The 20,300-nt window shown below is 41.5% G+C and overlaps 1 protein-coding gene across 1 annotated transcript; it reads right to left on the reverse strand.

The window, feature by feature from the left end:
* Positions 1 to 1,635: 1,635 nt before the first annotated feature.
* On the reverse strand, positions 1,636 to 14,404 carry IL1RL1 (interleukin 1 receptor-like 1; the record flags this gene model as incomplete). Its single annotated transcript, XM_010178685.1, has 4 exons — positions 1,636 to 1,655; positions 7,113 to 7,334; positions 11,824 to 11,982; positions 14,261 to 14,404. Coding segments are annotated over 4 exons (545 nt in total), but the record flags the coding sequence as incomplete, so codon positions are not given.
* Between the last annotated feature and the right edge of the window lie 5,896 nt (positions 14,405 to 20,300).

The raw sequence follows: 20,300 nt of genomic DNA on the forward strand, positions 1-20,300 counted from the left end.
AAAGAGCTGCCCGCGCACAGCCTTGCCACCCCCAACCCTCCTGTCCTCGTCCTCCTCCCCTAAAAAAACCTACCTGGCCAGAGGGCGGTGGCAGCCGAGGCGCTCGGCGGGAGCTCCGCGCCGCACCGCCCCTTCCTGCCCCGGGCTGTGGGGGCCCAAGCGAGCGCCGCGGGCCCGCTTCCCGGTTTTGGGCTGGGGTTGGGACCGGGACCAGACAGCAGCGCGGAGAAGGCAAGTTGAGGTATTATCGGGTTTACCAAAGGGTGCTGGGCTCTTACCTAGTCGTGAGTGAAACCCAGAGGTGCCCCCCGCCCCCGCCAAGCAAATTTTAGGAGACAGGGGTCTTACCTCTCACAACCTCCTGAAGGAAAAAAAAGCCATGAGAAGGTGATGTCCTCGGTTACCTTTAGATGAAACGCCTCCGCTTTTCTGCTGAATGCCTTTTGCGGGACTCTTTTTCCAAGAAGTGTGTTGGAAGTAGGATGGAGGTTTAGGAACAAGTATATTGAGCTAAATATAGCAACTGTTATCTCTGCTACAGCTTCCTCCCCGCCTCGCTGGCCAGTTTGAGAATGAGGATGTGCAAAGAGATAAACTGTATCCTGAAAGACTGGTATTCTGCAAAGACCTTAAAAGGGGGAAAAATAAAAACCTAAGAAGTCGAAAAAACCCAAAACCCTCACAAAATATGATCTGCAAGAAAAGACAAAAGGCAAAACACATGATCCTACAGAAAGATCTACTGATACTGTGATCAGAAACATCCCTATTTCATTGCTATTTTTCTGTGCTAGTAGCCCCTTTAGGGAGAGAGTAATGCAAGCTTTCAAGACATGGAACATTTTATAGCTCCATTACTGCAAAGGGGGAGTATATATTCACTGCTAAATAAGACTTCATGCCTGTATCTGAGCCTGCTATTTAGCCAAATGGTGATATATTGGAACTGTAGCTCCATCAGGGATTTCTGACAGCCGTATTTCCTATTTAAGTGCTGTTCCTGAGTAAATGTATGCTTGCTGCTATTTCATATGAATGGTTTATTTGATATGTACTGTGCAATGATCCATTATACTTCTAAATAGAGCTGTTTCGATAGCAGCAGGGAAAAATTCATCCCCTTAGGATTTCTTTTGCTTTCATATCACCCTTCTCATGTTCAGAAACTTGTTTAGTGACAGCTTTGATGAAGCAAACCCTGATGAGTTTTACTGTCTCATCTCACTTGTTTTCCTCATCACAGATTGAAACTATTGTATATAAAAGCAATCAGACCATAATCTAATGTAAATCAGGCCAACTTCAGCTAAGAATCTGACCCACTATGACTACTTTAAGAATGTGTACAAGGTACTTTGTGGTGGGTTTTGGTTATATGATTCAGTGCCCAATCTTAACACTTAAAAAAAAACATATATCATAAAGAGAATAATGATTTTATGCGAGAGTCCAAAATAATTTAACACCCAACAAATAAAATGGTAAAGTAAGCTGTCATTGGCTTTTTAGTTTGACAGGCTAAGTCTTGATGGTGACAGTTTGGAAACATTTTTTTAAATTATTCACTCTTTTACAACAATATTTTCCATGAGCTGTTCTCACATTCATTTACTTTCATATCCTTTTGAAATACTCTCAAGTTTCTGAACTTTCATCTGTGTTATAGGAAGTGCTGTGTTCAGTTAGTCCTCTCAACTAATGTCATAGTTAGCTCTGAGATATGTGAATGTAAATGAAAGAAGAATAAAGTTTACACTTTTTACTCCTCACACTGACACAATTTTAATGGAGAAGTCATAGCCTTGTAATAGAGAAGTAACTTGACCAAAAATTGGAGCTACAGCTCCAATTTTCATTGTGAAAATACCATGATGAAAATGAAAGTTTGCACTAATATTGAAAAACAGACTTTTGTGTGAAGCTCTGGCCACCTGACCTATCAGCTAGGGAAGGCCAGTTACTTCTCACATTTTTTCACGTCTTCCTTTCCATCCAACACACATAATACAGAAGTGTTAACTGAAAACCTAAACTGTGAAACTATTTCCGTCATAAATAGCAACACATCCAGCTCTTGTAACCACAGGCTGGGCCTGTTTACTTCTAGCTGGTAATAGCCCTTTTTTATCTACCTCTGTCATCTTTGTATAGCAGTTATGTTAATACTTAACAGAAGTTAAGTAATATTACATAGTTTTTTCAGCTTTGTCTGTGCCTGATATGAGCAAGTTCCAGACTGATAATGTGTCTGTTAGAGCCTCATATGCTTCTCAAAAGTTTTAAAATAAGTAAGTTGCACATTTTCAAGCTTTCCTCTACATCATAGCATCACAGAATAATTCAGGTTGGAAGGGACTTCTGGAGGTTGCCAGGTCCAACTCCTGCTCAGGGTATGTACAGCTGAGACCCGAACACCTCCAAGGCTGGAGATCCCATAGCTTCTCTGGGCACACGTTTCAGCATTTGACCATGCATATGACAATTATTTTTTTTCTAATATGTACTTTAAACTTCCCATGCTCTAATTTGTGCCAGTTGCTTTTTTGTCCCATTACTGTGCTCCTTTGAGAAGAGTCTGTCTCCATCCATTCCTTTTATCTTTCCATTAAATTCTTGTAGACAGAAACAGGACCTCTTGTCCTCTCCCTCTATGTCCTGTGCTCTTGGTGGTCTTTCCCTGGACTCATTCCAGTATGCCAGTGCCTCACTTGTACTGGGAAACCCTTGCAAATGCTGAATACGGGGGAATACTTACTTTCCTCAATTACATACACATGTAAGGTAGAGGTTGCAGCTGACTGCCTTTGTCACAAGCACACACTGCTGACTCATGTTCAGCTTAGTGTCAACCAGGACATCCAGTCTCTTTCTGCAAAGCGGCTTTGTCCTCCAGGGTTGTGGTGTTGAATGGGCTTATTCCATCCCAGATGCAGCACTTTGCATATGGGCTGGACCTTGTGAGTGTCCCATCAGTCCATTTCTCCAGCTTGTTTCCATCCAGAACAGCAGCTCTGCCCTCAGGAGGATAGTGTCAACTATCCTTCCCCAGTTTGTTTTTCTGTCTGAAAACCTGTTGATTGTGCAGTTTTACCCATTGCCAAGGTCATTAATAAGAATGCTAAACAGTAGTGATACCAGTATCAGTCCCTGAGGATGCCACTAGTAATTTACTGTGCCATGAGGCTTGTATACAGATTGCAACACATTGATCTTGCATAGACTTAATTACCACTGTTTTTCCACTCACCTTTGTCCACATTCATATATATTTCACCAGCAGAGACCATGTCAAGGCCATGTTCAATTCGTGACCGGCAGCATTCGGGGTTCTCCTATTGTCCACGACACACCTGGATGTGCATGATACACCTTTTGTAAATCCAGCCACCACCTTCTCCTTAATTTACTTTGAAACAGCTTCAAGGAGGATTGCTTCATAATCTTCCTAAAGCTGGAGATCTATAAAGACTGGAAACAGTTTTAAAGAATAAATTGCCATACATCAAATTCTTTAATATAAAACTAGGCAGGTAGCTCACGCTTTAAAGTGGGAAAAAGGAACACATGAGCACATGCTTCTGACACAACAGCTGTAGTTCTTCAGCCCTTGAAAGAGTCAAGAAGGTGTAGTTGTACATGTACAATTTTTTCAATACAATATACTATCAATTTTACATGTCATCTTCCAAACATACCTTTGTCCAACGCTGTAAGAAGTTAATGTTGCATACCCTACAAATAATAGCTTGCTCAAAAACTTGTAAAACCTTCTGAATGTTTCCTTCTAGTGGTCAGTCTCTTGGGCTTTGAAAACCATGTGAAACAAATATAAATAAAACTCTCCCTGCATTTGGCAGGAGCAATAGCTAGACTGGCTTTTCAGGACTGTGGTTTAGGTGAAGAAACCAGCATGTGTCATGGTTCATTGAGCTGTAGGAACATCAAATCCCAACAGTACAGGAGACCTCAAGGGCAAACCATCAAATACATTCACACAAAGGGCTGGGGTGTATTAAATGCATATGTGGGGAGGGCAGTATGTTCTATGTACTCTCTGCAGGTATCCTACTTCATATTAGCAGGAGCTGGTTTTCATACCTTGGAAGTCACCAGGAGCTTCACCACTGACATAAGTGTCAATAATTGCTTGCTCCTGTCCCTGCTATTTCTTTATTGCCAGCAATGCAGCATATATTTTCAGACTTGAAGTATCCAGAGTTAAGAATTTCTAACTAGGGCCATACAACTCTGACTGCAGTTATATGATAAGGAGACAGTTCTGTTCCTTCAAAATACTTTATTATAAGAGAGTCAGCACTGCATTCGCAGTGTCAGATTCTGAGCTGCCGTTTCCAAGTGATGTTGTATGGGTTTCAGGAGATTACAGCTGTATGCACACCCTGAACATTTTACTGGCGTTAATTCTAATGCTGTTCTTAAACTGATTTTTTTTCCAATTGGTCTGAATCGCTCGGTACCTGTTCATCCACTAGATGGCACGATGACTCCGCTCTGATAACAAGTGACAGCAAAGCTGCTCTCCAGAGTCACTTGAGGCACCAAAACCAGGGAAGCACAGAGCAAAAGTTAAGAACGTTAAATCTCTGTGTGGAAGTTCTAATTCAGCAACAAAATTGCCTTCTTTTCTGTGTAGTTTAGCTTTAAGCATCCAAACTGATTCCTCTATGAGCTTCCTATGGTGAGAGATTTTTTGTAGAGCCGACTGTCCTTCTGTTACTCACTGAGGCAGACTGCCTAGTGTATAAATTGTGAATTTTCTTTAAAAACACCTTTTTGAAAATTTATATTCTTTGCAAGTTGTATATCACGGAATCACAGGATGGTTGAGGTTGGCAGGCAGCTCTTGAGGTTATCTCGTCCCAGCCCCCTGCTCAAGCAGGGCCTCCTGGAGCTGGTTGCCCAGAATCATATCCAGAGAGCTTTTGAGTATCTCTAAGGATATCTCCACAACTTCCCTGGGCAACTTGTGCCAGTGTTGGGTCACCCTCACCGTAAAAAAGTGGTTCCTCATGTTCAGAGGGCACGTCCTGTGTTTCAGTTTGTGCCCGTTGCCTCTGATCCTGTCACTGGGCATCACTGAGAAAAGCCTCACTCCTTCTTCTGTGCATCCTCTCTTCAGATGGGAGCCTTCTCTTCTCCAGGCTGAAGAGTCCCAGCTCTCTCAGCTTTTCTTCGTAGGAGAGATTCTCCAGTCCCTTCGTCAACTTCATGGCCCTTTGTTGGACTCTCTCCAGTATGTCCATGTCTCTCTTCTACTGAGGAGCCCAGAACTGGACACAGGACTCCAGGTATGGCCTTACCGGTGCTGATGTTGCGGTAATGTTGTAAAAGTCTTTCACATTTCTTTTCATGCTTTCTCTTTAATACTACAAATGTGATAACATCTATAAAAAATACATTAATTTTAATGCATCTCTCAGATTTCTATACTAACCACCAAGGAATGCAAAAAGAAGTGAGAACCGCAGCATTTTTTGGTCATTATTAAAGTCACATACTCACCTCCCAGCTCCGTAAAAGTTCTTTGCCACTCTTAGAAACTATCCCTTTTCTTTCTATCGAGGCCGTACTTTCCACTGCTGGCAAACCATATTAAGAGTTGTTAGATTTTGCTTGTTATTATTTTCTCTTTTTTCTCTTTCTTGTCCACAAAACTTGATACAAAGGGAGGGTCGTCACAAGAGCCATTTAGGGGGATTGTTTTTCACCATCCTAACCACATGCCTGTCTAACAAAAGTCCGTGAGACAGCACATTGCAGAATAATTTGGTTCATTGCTGATCCCATGCACTTCCTCATTGTACCTTCTCCTCTTATCTCTTTCCAGCTTCAAAATTCATCCTGGACTTTTTGTTCCCCAGATACTCATTTATCATCTTTTCTTTCTCATTAAGTGCCCAGGATTCAAACTCTATTAAAAATTGATCTTGTAAAAATCTTGGAAGTGAACATTCTGTCTTGCTGAGAAGCTGCTTTGAAAAATCTTCATAGTGAAAAACAACAGGTTTTCCTGCCCTTACTCATGCCCCTGTATTAGTATGCTTTCTGTGAGAAGAAATGGTACTCACATTTGCATCTCAAAATATTCACTATCAGAAGAAAGTATAACCAGACATAAGGCCAAAGCAGAGCGAGGGGTTATAGTTGTTACAAAAATGCAGTAAGGTCTCTTTTCTTCAGTAGCATAAAGGAATGCTATCAGTGTAAAACAAAACAAAACAAAACCCCTCAAATTTTAAAATGTTATTTCTATCTGGAGATAACAATAGCAACATCATAGTCTGTTGGACTTGAAAGATTTAAATTTCCTCTTCGTGTAAGATTCATTTTAATATATGAAATACTAAAAATACATATAAATATATATATCAGTGTATATTTATTTCCCTTAATGCTCCAGGTTTTTTTAAATGCTATATTCACATCATACAAAAGAGCTTTTACTGAGGAATAAGAATAAGATTTCATGGCATGAGTATTGCTATTTATCAAAGAGGAATAAGTGGTGGGAAATATGAAAAAAGCACAACATTGTATTTTCTAGTTGAATAATACAGATTATGCTTTCTAGTTGAATAATACAGAAGGCATTTATGCTTGACTGACTGCATTAGAAAGATAAAGCAAACATGCAGAACATTCAGCTATTCAGAAGCAAAACTTTCAGGTATATGTACGAGTGTACATAGGAAGAGTATAGGTCCATTTTGTTTCCTGTGACATGCAAAATTCTGTACACAACCAAGAATCATTTATTTACAGAACTCCCACACCGATAAAAACTTCCCTCAGTTCCCCAGACCTCCTCCATCAGTTCACCTTATCGCTACACAAATGAAGGACTGAAAAGTGTTCAAAAATACAGCCAGACTTCCAGACTGTAAAATCATGTACCCAGTGAAAGGAAAAAGAGCTGCAGGCATGTGGTTCATCCTGATCATACCTGTATTTTCTTAGAGTCACTGTTCACCCGGCATTAGCTGAGGACGAGAACTTGGTTGTCAGTGGCATATGGTACCTCACATGTTTCCAGAACCTAGAATTGGATGACTGTGGGTGCACAGTGTGCTCCTCTTTCCATTTGATGGTACCTTGCTGCTTAATAACAAACCTGAGAGATTCCTGAAGCTTCTCATAAGTCCCAATGGTCTCCATTTCCAGCAGGATCACCTTTGTATCATTTTGAATTAGGGCACTGTGTAAAGCAAGGTGTTGATCATAAGCAGATTCTTTGCAATTAATCAGCTGTTGTGTTAGAAGGATGATCAGCCTTCTGCTCTTCTGCATCCTCTTCTCAATTGCACTGGCTGTATCTAGGAATGGACAAGAAAATGCTGAGACCCTGACATTTTTTTTAGAAACTCTCATGTGTTTAGGCACTTCATTTTCATCACTTTTTAACCAGTAATAATTTCTGTCTCGCTTCTCTCTCATGCAGTTTATTCATTAGAAAAAGAGCTTAAAAAAAAAAAAAGGCAAACCATAACAACAAACCACGAAGCTTTCTGTTCAGATGTTTCCTTTGGATGTAACATTAATATTTTCACTGCTCTTAAGAACTGTTAGGAATTTCTAATCCAACAACCTAGGGTCAAGTTCAGTTCTGGATTGCATCATTTTTTTTCTTTATCAATAGCCTCCATGCAAGGAATCATGTTCTATCAAGTTTAATGCTTTATAGACTGATCCTGCAATATTTACCCGTGAAAATTCATCATCTGGGGTGACTTACTTTTTAAGAAGTTTACTCACCAGCAGAGGGAGTGTTATGTCTCCTGAGCTATAGCATGCTAATTTATACACTAACCTGTGCATTGGGTTGGCGTCCACCCTGTGAGGTGGATCCAGACTTGCAGGGCATTCATATTTCAGCACGATTAAAGGTGTTATTCTTTCCCACTGCTGATGGTACCTCACTTGTTTCCAGAACCTAGAATTGGATGACTGTGGGTGCACAGTGTGCACCTGGGACTGTGATGTTGGAGGTGTTTGACCTAAGAAACTCAAGAGCCAGCATGATATGAGAAAAAACCTCTTGGCCGGTTTGGAAAGCTCCACATAAGGCCTGCAGGAGATGCTTTTCTCAATGACCTGTCATGATGGCTATGAGAGGAAGACTGCAGATGAGTGCCTGTCCAGTGAAATGCTGGTCACAGTTAGATGAGTCTGTGGTCTGTAGAATGAAAGCTGGAGTTGTTTTGATGGGAGCATGTCATGCCAAAGGAAAGAAAGCGGGAGTTGAGCTAAGGAAATTCAATGTAACACTTATCTAACAAAGCCACTGATTTGCAGATGTCATCAGCCAGCTGCATATGCTTCCCCTTTCCCTTTGCTGGGGGCTACCAGTCCATGGCAAGGTTCTTCTCAGTCTCAGAGAGGCACAGCTTTTTCAGCTTCTGGGTCAGGAGGAGAACCCTTTCAATGATTTCTCTGTCCTATTTCTTGGCTCTGAGAGTGTTTCATGAAAATAATTTGCCTTTGTGTGATGATTGCCAATTCTAACTCCTTTCATTTTCTTCTTCTTTTTCATTAAATTTTCCTGATGTTAGGAGAAAAGATCCTTTGGAAAAATTAAAGTATATGTTTAGGTCCTGTAATAACAAAGTTAAAAGAAAATCTTTCTCAGTTTTGAGGTGCAGTCCATGGACCTGGGGTGTTATTTACTTCTCCATTTGGATGCCATCTTGTAGCAAAAGGAAAGGTGGAGCTGCATGCTGCAAATCCTATAACCAAGGAATACATTGCAACTCATTTTGTGAATGCCAGAAATTTACATGAGTTCAGAAAGTGACAGATAATATTGTGAATGAAAAATCCATCAGCAGCTATTATACAAAAATTCAAGCATCTAAAGTCCACAAACTGCTGAGAGAGTACATTCGAGGAAGTATAATACAGGCTTGCCCTGTTCTTAAAATCTTTTCCAGTCTTTTGCCCATGGCCACTGCTGAAGATGGGACACTTGGCTACACAGAACATTGCTCCAAGGAAGCATGATCATTCCTCTCTAATTTGCTCATGTTTTTGTGTATTACAGGTAGGGCATCTCCAGCAGCATTGAGTTAGATTCCATAGCAAGGGATGCAGTTGGCAGGACCATGCGACCATGAAGAATGGAGTAGAAGGAGATGTTAGTGAAACATCTTGGTTTGCTGTGTAATACTTGCATTTGTACCTCTTCAGGAAACTGCTAGTCTGTAGAAAATGCCATTATGCAATAAGACCAGGAACCAAAAAGAACAGTAGTTCAGAGAAGCATAATGAGAGTCCAACAGCTATGCAGGGCTGTTTATCACTTGCATCATTCTCTTTAACGTTTCCTTTTTCCTGGAAGAACACAAGTTTCAAGTAACAAAGCTTTGCTCTGGAACTGAGAGCATTTCTTGAAATAACAATTCCATTTTATATACTCACTGCAGGTTTTTTTTTTGGAAATACATGGAGTTTTACAGTGAAAATTATGATTCATCAAACGCTGTGATACATGCTCAGAAAGTATCACAGTATCTTGAAGTGGAATTTCCTGGTTTACTCTGTGCTTAGCATATTTTAATTGTAAGGTTTTGGATTTGGAAACCTGGTCATGAAAGGCTCATCAGAAGATAAACAAGAGTGAGGAGCATATGGGTTAAGCCCATCTGCCTGGAAGCAGAGGACTTTTAAGTCCTGCCAGTGGCAGACAGACTCTGAATAGCTTTTCTACCAAAGTGGAAGCATTTAGGGGCATGAAAGTGGACAAGGAAGAGAAAAGCAGAAGCCTGGGAAAGTATGCAAGAAGAGAAACAGAAGGACAACGCTCAACACTGAGGACATTTTTAGAGTTTTGGTTAAATCAGAGCAGACAAGTCAAGCAAAAGTTACTCACTGTCCAAGGCTGGCTTGGTGAGTCTTCTGCCTGTCACAGGCATCCATTCATGCCTTTGTATAGTGAAAATGTCTTTGTTTTAATCCAACTTATTCAAGCCCTTGTTAGTGCCATAGTCTTCAGCTCAGTTGCATGCTCTACTCAGTTTTCTTCAGGATTGCCATCCATAAACCACAGTTTGTGAGTAGTGTTTCATAACAAAATATTGCCCTGTTCCTAAGCACCTGAACAAGTGGCATAAATTTTTGTCATTGGCAGTTTTGTGAGCTACTATTAGTTCCTTTTTCTGGATCTGGCATGCTGGAAATCATCTGGCTCAGCAACTTTTGCTGCTTTTTAAAAACTTTTTGTTGCAGTGGGTTTTCCCAAGGTCAGGCAGCACTTTTGCTACTCTCCAGAAGAGAAGGACATCAAAGGTGTCAGTCCAGCTCCAGGCAGGTAAATGACACCTGACCCAGTGGCCAAGACAATTTTGGAAATGTGTAACAGAAAATGTGCCAGCTTTGGCTTCATACCTGCTTACTGACAGGGAAAGAAGATCTCATCCACAAAATAACCAGAGCACAAAATAAACAGACAAGTCAGCTCTGATGGAAAGCAACTAGTACATGGATGAAAGCAATCATAAGATTAGAGGTGTCCATAAGAAGGACTTGGAGATGTCAGTCAATGAAAAACTCAACATGAGCTGGCAATGTGCACTTGCATCCCAGATGGCCAACCACATCCTGGGCTGCATCAAGTGAATTGTGACCAGTAGGGTGAGGGAGGTGATTCTGCCCCTCTACTCTGCTCTCGTGAGACCCCATCTGGAGTACTGCATTCAGTTCTGGGACCCCCAATATAAGAAGGACATCGAGCTGTTGGAGCAGATCCAGAGGAGGGCCATGAAGATGATCAGAGGGCTGGAGCACCTCCTCTATGAGGACCGACTGAGAGAGTTGGGGCTGTTCAACCTGGAGAAGAGAAGGCTCTGGGGGGACCTTATTACAACCTTCCAGTTCCTGAAGGGGTCCTACAGGAAAGTTGGGGAGGGACTTTTTACAAGGACAGGTAGTGATAGAGCGAGGGGGAATGGTTTTAAACTGGTAGAGGGTAGATTTAGACTAGATATTAGAAAGAAATTCTTTACTGTGAGGGTGGTGAGACACTGGCACAGGTTGCCTAGGGAAGCTGTGAATGCCCCCTCCCTGGAAGTGTTCAAGGCCAGGTTGGATGGGGCTTTGGCCAACCTGGTCTGGTGGGAGGTGTCCCTGCCCATGGCAGGGGAGTTGGACCAGATGATCCCCAAGGTCCCTTCTAACCCAAACCATTCTGTGATTCTATGATTCTGTATGGAAATTTAACATGGATTAATTAACGTTATTCCATTCTGGAAGACAAAAAAGCGGGAATAAATAAGCTCCTGAATGAGCCCTAGGAATAGTGTGAAGTGAAATTAGGTCATGTCAGTGAACAGAAGCTGAACTTCCTGTGACTCTAACACCCTCATAACAGGTTGAAAACCCCTGAGTGATTAACAGCAAGGTCAATTTGTCAGCTTAGTTTGTGGTTTCTCTTCTTCTTCTTGGTCATGTAGACCTACTCACACATGGTTTGGTTGTGGCTTTGCCCATATAACGGCTATGCAGAGTTGCAGTACCTGAAGAGCAGGTGTACATTTAAAAGAGCCACACTTGGGGTCACATATCCTGCAAGGCCCAAGAAGATGGTAAACAATCTGTGCCTCTGCCCTGTAGCTTCCTTTTCTTAGCACACCAGGAAGCACAGAGTGCCATTGCGTCACCCTGCCTGAAACAGTGAACGTACAGCTGCTGAGGAGATGAGTGGCCAGCTCAGGAATGTAAGAGGACCTCCAGTACCTCTAAAAAATACCAGAACCACAGTTTTCTCCAGCTTGACAAGTCATTCAGTGCATTATCTAAGCTGAAACTTACCTTCTCCAGGATATATGTCTCTCCCATAAATACACAGTTTATAGCCACATTGATTTTCTAGAATATCTGGCATGATTTGGTAAACAAAATATTCCACAAAATTAGCTTCATTGGTATGGTTTCTAGGGTAGATAACATATGCATCATATATCTTCCCATCTGTAAGGCAAAACAAGAAGAAAGTGTATTCTGTTAACATGAATTAGAGAGGTCTATTGCAAAAGTTATGAAAAAATAAGAGTATCAGTCTTTGAGATAGATCTAAGTAGACGTTCATGCTAATCTGAATAATGCATATCAATGGATGCATGTTTGGAAATTAGAGACTCTGCACATTTAGTGTTCTCCATGCTCAGTTGTTACATCCTGTGTATTTGTAATTTTGGAGAACCTGATCTTTGTATTGTGAAGGCTGTATCTCAAAGTATATAGAGTAAGAATTCAATTGATCAGTGCATATTAGCATGAAATAGAGAGGAAGCTCAGCATTTGTTATTTCAGTGATACAATAGGGTGTTAACAGCCTCTGTCTTTCAGGACAAGAGACTCTACTTAAGTACTTCCACCTTGAAGAAATTACTCATCTTTCCCACAACATATCACACTTCTGAGTAAAAAGCTTCTTTATTTGGGATGTAGTCTTTCAGTCTGAACAAAGTATAGTCAACTATTTCATTCACTGTTTTCTTCATCTCTCTCTGATGTTTTCATTTATAGCATTTTTTCGTAATCCCAAATGTTTTATCCATTTCTTTCCAGTGAGGACGATCATATCCCTTCTTTTGTTGCTATCTGAAGTTCTTGTCCAGACCATCCAATAAAAAAAGAAATAGCCATTTCCAGAGTCTGATTAATTTCATCATAATATATAAACAGAAACTGCCCTAAAAAGCATACTTCTTTATTCTTTGAAGAGAACATAAGTAACTAGATCAGCTGTAGATATCTACCATGCAGACATCTGTGGTAGGAGTCAGCTTCAGATTTAATGCATGTAAATTCAGGTGTCTACATGAAAGCTAGGTATCTAAACTCCTGCTACAATCAGTGAAGGATTAGCCATTGCAGTTAGTGAGCTCTAGAGTGATTCAGATTTCTTTCATGTAAATGACAGAGCTATGTTTTTCCTCCATTACTGAAACTATTTCAGAAGGCATGAGAAAGTGAAGGATTAGGCTCAGGTGTTGTATGAGTTAATGTCATATTTTAAGCTCAGTGGGCAACTGAGCACCATGCAGCCACTTGGTCACTGTCCCCCACTGCTGCAGTGGGATGAAGGGGAGAAAATATAACAAAAAGCTCATGTGTCAAGACAAGGACAGGGAGGGTTTGCTCACCACTTATGTTCACAGGCAAAACCAGGCTCAGCTTGGGGAAAAGCAAAACAATTTAATTTGTTACCATTAAAATCAGAGTAGAATAATGAGAGATGCAACCAGATCTTAAAATCAGCACTTTCCCCAACCCCTCCCTTCTTCCTGGGCTCAGCTTTGCTCTCTGTTTCTCTACCTCGTCCCTCCCAGTGGTGCAGGGGGACAGGAATAGGGGTTGCAGTCAGTTCACTCCATGCTGTTTCTGCCACTCCTTTTCTTCAGGGGTAGGGAGGACTTCTCACACTCATCCTCTGCTTCCACCTGGTGTCCCTCCCATGGAAAACAGTCGTCTATGAACTTCTCCACTGTAAGCCTCCCCATGGGCTGCAGTTTCCTCACAAACTGTTCCAGTGTGGGCTTCCCTTCTGCATGGTGCAGTCCTTCCCACAAAGTGCGCCAGCACAGGGTTCCCACCTAATCACAGCCTTCTTCAGGCATAGCCACCTTCTTAGGTGGATCTCTGCTCCACGTTCACTCTCCATGGGCTGCAGGTGGGTCAACCTGCCATCTCACCACATATTGCAGTGGAACCTCTGCCCTGTCAGAGATTCTTCACCTCCATTCTTCACCAACCTTGGTGTTTGCACAGTTTTTCCTCTCACATCCCACTCCTCTCTCTGCTGCAGATTTCTTCTGCTGGTTCTTGAAGAGTTAACTCTTGGGCTGGAGCTGCAATGGGGCTTGATCTTGGGCTTGAGCTTTATCTTGAGATTGAGTTTGGGAGTGGACTTGGGCTTGGGCTTGGACTTGGGCTGGACTGGGGCTGCACCATCCATACCAGGGCTGCACTGGTCAAGGTCTTGGTGGGGGCATCAATGCACTTAAATTCATCATTTGCAGAGGCACTGACTGGCTTGGCCTTGGTCAGAGGCAGGTCTGAACTGGAGCCAGGGAGGCTTCTAGCAGCTTCTTACAACAGCTACCCCTGCAGTCCCTCCCCGCTACCAAAAAAACCCCAATCACTTAAACCAAATACAGTTAGTAAGCAACTATCAAATAAATGTATTTCCATATGTTTTATATTTTTCATTTTTTTTAAGCTTTCTTGCTCAATTTTTACTCACCATCCTTGACTGAGTAGGGCTGAAATATCTCCCGATACAATAGGACAATATCAACTCGGAAGGACTGATAAAGTATAACAGAGGCTGCTATTGCAACTAGCAGAACCAGCGCTCCTATGATCAAGAGGACATTAGGAAGACCCGCTGCAAAGAAGAGGAATATATTGTTAGTCATAGAGAAGTTAACCTGTGAACTGAAGCCCCAGCCTCTCATATCCTTACTTCTGTTGCAGCTTTAAGAAGCTCACAACAGAGCTGACAAGTCTTTTTCCTCCCACAGCTGGAGTAGCCAATACAGAAAACCCTAAAGTAGAACCACACTAAGGGCTATATAATTAATATTAACTTCAGTTGAATCCACTAAATAGCACAGCTGATAGCCGTGTTTAAGTATTTTGTAACATTGCAAAACTGCTAATAACACAACCAGCAACAATGGCATATAAGCCTACACATGATAACTATAAGTGTCCACAAAAGGACAAGCAGAGGCATTTGTCATAGTTGCACAAACAGGGTACAGAGAAATGTGCAAATAATGAAAGCTGCAAGATAAGAACAAAGTACGCAAAACCAGCAGGAAAACAGGATATGTCCTGGTCACAACTATTGTTATTTATGTTGTGACATAAACTATTCTGGAGGCAGATGATGTTCTCCTCTGCCTTTTCTCTTGAAGAGGGTCAAGGAGCATAAAATAGCAATGACTAATAAGGAAATTGGGAAAGGAAGAGGCCACCCACTCTAGTTTCAGTTTCCCTCATGGAAGAGCCCTTAAATCTGATCATGTCCACCTCAGAGATGAAGATTTATCAAGGACAGATTCAGACTAGATATAAGGAAGAAATTTTTTACGATGAGTGTGCTGAGACACTGGAACAGGTTTGCCCACAGAGGCTATAGATGCCCCATCCCTGAAAACACTCATGGCTGGGTTGAATGGGGCTCTGAGCACCCTAATTGAGTTGAAGATGTCCCTGCTCATTGCATGGGAGGTTGTACTAGATGACCTTTAAAGATCCCTTCCAACCCAAACCAGTCTGTGATTCTACAAGCCTGGCAGTACCCAGCTCTGTGCTGTTGTATTCACACAGCTAGTCTAGGATAAGATGGTGATTGTCACTCTACTAAGGGTGCGCTCCCTTTCTATCACAGTCCAGATAGCTGCATTTCTCTAACAGTCCTTTTTTCCTCTTGTTCTGTGATTCATGGAGCAGAAGTCTATCTAGGTATATGGATCCTCTAGATGACACCTAGTTGCACTGCAGCAGGGGATTATGGGAGACAGAAGCAAGGTCATTTTGTACTCTCTCCAAACAAGGTAAAAAGAAGCTTAGTCCACAGACTGTTACTGCCACAAAGCTGAAGATGCTTTTGACCTATGTCCTGGGCATATTGAATTCACCCAGTATTCAGTATTGAAAACACTATGAATTCCAGATAGCCAAGTTTGAAATTAAAATATGAAAGGCTTTTTACAGCAATTACATAAAGAGGATTCATTATTTCCTTGGAGGGAAGATTAATGGCAGCTGTCTCAGAGTAGAAATCTAAGCAAATGAAAGATACCTAAATCTACTTCACTCCATTTTAGACTCAGAGCAGTTCCATGTACATATTTCTCTGACAACTAAACCCATTAATAGCTTTCCATTCACAGTCCACATTCATTACCTAATTATTCCTGCCCAGCATGACAACTCATCATCCTATAGTTGTAATAATACAGCTGTTTTGGGGACTTTTCTGTGATTTCGATCACTGAAATATTTTGGATTAAAAAATATACCCAGAGGCATTGAACTGGGTGATTAATTTTAACCCCCAAAAGCAAAGCACTTGAAAACATCCAGATTGTGCATCACATCTTTATAAAAGGACCCACTTGTATTTTTATTTTACTATGGTATAGCAAACATAACTGCCAGATGCAAAATGAGGTTTGAGGTATGCTGCAAATTTGGAGTTATCTTAGCTGAGGAAATAAATATTTCTTTGAATGTCAGCCACATATAAATTTAAATCCAAGCATTCTGGCATGGAGGTCAGCTCTGGCATCCTCACTGTAAAGACCCTTTACAGCAACTCAACCCACAGAGAGTGATTGTATGTACTGGTAGCAACTTCACCCAGCCAAACCTTGTGCATTCAGAGCAAGGATCAGACTTTTAGGGCTTTTCCACTCTCTGCCTGCAAAACACACACAAGACACCTGTGGCTGCAGCAGCAGTCCATTCACCGGCACTTGAGGAGATACATCTTAAAGCAGATTGAAGATGCAGTCTCAATTTCCTCTACAAAAGAGACAGCAATACAGACTGGAAAGTGGTGCAGATTTTATGCAGCCACTAAGTATGCTACCAGGTGAAGGCACTGACTGCCAACAAGGGGCGATTTCAGAGCTTTGGCTTGGACTTGGCACTAAGTTAATGAAATAAGATAAAACATTTAGCAATGTAGAGTCTTATACTGAAATGTACAGGTAACCTGACTTCTCCGGGAGATGTGCTTATGAAGCCAACCTAGAAATATTAGTGCCTGTATAAATAAGGAGTTTACAAGTACATTTTCTCTTTTTGCTTGTAGAATGTGAGGTAAATCTGACATGATTTTCACACTCTTCCTGGTTTTTTTCTTTGCCATTTAAAGGGAGATAGAAACATCAGGCACATGGTGAAACCTGCTTTACCAGAACTAGGAGATCTGGGGAAACCACCTTCCAATATGATCAAAGTGAGCAAGAAAACAACTGATTTCTTTTACAGTGAAGTTTGGCCATTTTGTAGTTTTAACAGTGTCATGTGATGACCATGAAGGAACTTTGTCCTTGTGGACCTCTTTGAATTTTATGGTTTTAATCCATTTTCATTACACAGACATGCAGAGATGAAATCAGAAAATCCCTTTCACCACCTGGTGAGGATGATCCAAGGATCAGAGATTGCCACTGTTTTTCATTGTTTCATTTGCTGAGAGTGTGCTCACCACAACATAACAAATACTGTTGTAATGCATTGAGTAAGTATCTATAAAACATCTAGAGAAGAAGCAGGTTTGAATAACAGCTAAAAACCACTGTTTACATTTGGTTTTGCACTGATTAGACGAAGGCTGGAAAAGATGTGATAAATTTCCTGTGCTTATAAAGCTTGTAAAGCATCAGACAATAACCCCACAGGGGTCTTCCTGGAAGAGCAGGTTCAGTTCCCAGTAAGGCTGACTCAGCCTCTCATTTCTCTGGAATAAATCAGCTATCTTCAGCAAAATGGGGACAAGGGCCAGAAGCCACTTTTGGAGGCCCTGAGCAGGGTTGAACAGATCATGTTGTTCCGTTTGACTTTGCTGCATCAATTAGCAGCAGAGAGTTCATAAGTACACTGTCTTCTAATACTATTTATTTAGATTCAAGAGCAATGGGAACACAGAACTATCAGCTCACAAGAAACAGTATTGGGGAGGCCAGAGAAAACAAGTCAGAAAGCAACATTTGAAGGATTTCCTGACAGACTCTGGAAGAACAGCAGTTTTTTATAACTTCTCTGGCTTTTAAGATGTACGCACTTCCAGGCGGTAAAGGCAAAGATCTGGGTCTGGAACTTCTGTCCACATTCATTTACCAAAGATGAGCCAAAAAGTTAGGTTCAGCACTAAATATCTTTGAGAAAGAACAGAGCTGATGTTCTGGACTGAACTTTATCTCTGCTCCAAATGACTGGATTTTCTGGCATTGTCCAGAGACGAGGGTCCATGCCAGAAAGAATTTTTGGTCCTCTGGGCATTTTATAGTTCCTTATGAATGAGAATTCAGAACTGCTCAGAAAGAAATATGATGTTGCTTGTGAGTCAGACACATGAAAAGCTACCTCCAGTTATTTAACCAGCCCTGAATCAAGATGAGGAACTAAAAGCCAATGGAAGCTTATATATTAATAAAAAGGGGAAGACTTGGAAGGTATTCAGACAGCCCTACAGACAGGCTAAAGGGGATGCTGAAGGGATGTTCCTGTCCTAACCCAGCTTTGCTGGTAGAACTTCTTAACACTTTCTGCAATTTCTTGTCACTGCCTCTGCCTCAGGAGCTAACAGCTTCCCTCCCTCTGTCAACAGAGCTGCTTTTGTGAGCATCGATCCACAGCCGTTATCCATGAGCTGAACTGGTGCGAACAGTGCAGCCCATTAGTTTTCTCATTCTTGAGGGATGGCATCTTCCAGCATGAGAGATACCAAGCAGCTGTGGAGGGCAACTGGGGGTAATGTGGCAGGCAGAGTCACTGTTTTTTGCCAGGTGTCCAGCAAGACTAGCTACATCTTTAGCGTCAGGAGGAAGGAGCCAAGCTCTTCTCAGTGATGTCAAATGATAGGACAAGGGGCAAGCTGGAGCATAGGAGGTTCAGCCTAAACATAAGAAAAAGCTTCTTTACTGTAAGGATTACAGAGCACTGGAACAGGCTGCCCAGAGAGGTTGTGGAGTCTCCTCTGGAGACATTCAAAACCCACCTGTGAGACCCAGTCTAGGGGATCCTGTTCTGGCAGGGGGGTTGGACTGAATGATCTTTCGAGGTCCCTTCCAACTCCTAATATTCTGTGATTCTGTGATCTTTGTCAGGAAAGGTGTATTAAGAAGGGTATTAAAAGTTGTTGTAAATTCCTTAGCCTTACAGTGACCACACAACAAATTATGCAGATGATCTCAGAACACAAGAGGATATGTCTTGTGGCAGAGAGGGAATGTAAAATCTGAGATTATCACTATCTCTGGAATTAAAAGGAAGATATAGGGCTGAAAGATGTGGAAGAAATGAGACAGCCTGTATTTTCTGTAAAGAAGTACTATGACACATGAAGAATGTGTTTATGAGCAAGTGGAGAATGAGTCAGAAGATGCCAAGCAGATTCAGGCAAAGAGGGGTGAGAAAGGATGGGAAATAGTGTGGGAGGATGGCTTCCATATTGACTGGGGGTGAGCAAAGTCTAGGCAGAGGGTGGATGAGAAAAAAGCAGAGAAAGACCTACTGCAGCAGCAGGAGAGGCAACCTGAATGTAGCAGGAGCAGCAGCTGAAACATGTAGGGACAATAGCACCTCCTAATGGAGGCAATAGCACAGCTGCAGAGACTGTCAAAATTAATAGCCAAATCCTCATTAAATTCTTCTGTTAAAGAAAGAATTTGTCTGATTTCTCTGTGTCTAAACAACATAGTATGTGTAGTCTGGATACCTACAAATCCCACCAAAAGGAGCTGACGGAATTGCATTACTCCTGGTAACTGACATACTTAGGTCAGGTAGCTCATTTCTAAAGACCTGACCAGCTTCTCTTAGCAGCATTTATTTCCTATTTAAAAATATAAATGAAAAGACACTTGGTACAGACACTTGGGACAGATACCTGGAAAAGACATTTGAGACAGACACTTTTTCACTGTACAGCACTTTTCTTCACACACACATGTGAATACGTACATGTGTGCACAGCATATAACCTGAAATGGAAAATACACTTTTTCTCTGTGAAATATCAAGCAGCTTTGCCAACAACATCCATTCCTGGCAGTATTAAGGGAGTGTTTTCGTTTTCTATGGAGACAAAATCAAGCAACTCTCACCACTCCTGCCTGTGAAAGAAACTCCTCTCTTTTTTGTCCTCCTGGCAATAATTTTATTCTTGTGTAGATTGCAATTGTTATCAAAGCAAATTGCTAGGGTTCATTGTAATGATATTGCCAACAGTGAACTAAGACTTAAAGTATTTGATTAAGATTTTGAAAAATAGATTTAATTCCTGGTTCCCATTGAAAATTTCCACACGATGAGCCAAAACATTCATTCAGCAGGTTTTTGAAGACAGAGACTATTTTAAGACTGAACAGGTACTAACACAGAGGAGCTCTAACACAATTGCTTACAACATCTTTGCTTCCTCCCTTAATCTGTCACCTGTGCTGCTAAAACCTATTTACTTAGTTCATTAAATGCCCTCAAAACTGACTGATTTGGGTAGCAAGTGGGACAACACAGAATCACAGAATCTTAGGAGTTGG

This window comes from Mesitornis unicolor, unplaced genomic scaffold, assembly GCF_000695765.1.
Source record: "Mesitornis unicolor isolate BGI_N332 unplaced genomic scaffold, ASM69576v1 scaffold13222, whole genome shotgun sequence".
NCBI classification, from domain to species: Eukaryota; Metazoa; Chordata; class Aves; order Mesitornithiformes; family Mesitornithidae; genus Mesitornis; species Mesitornis unicolor.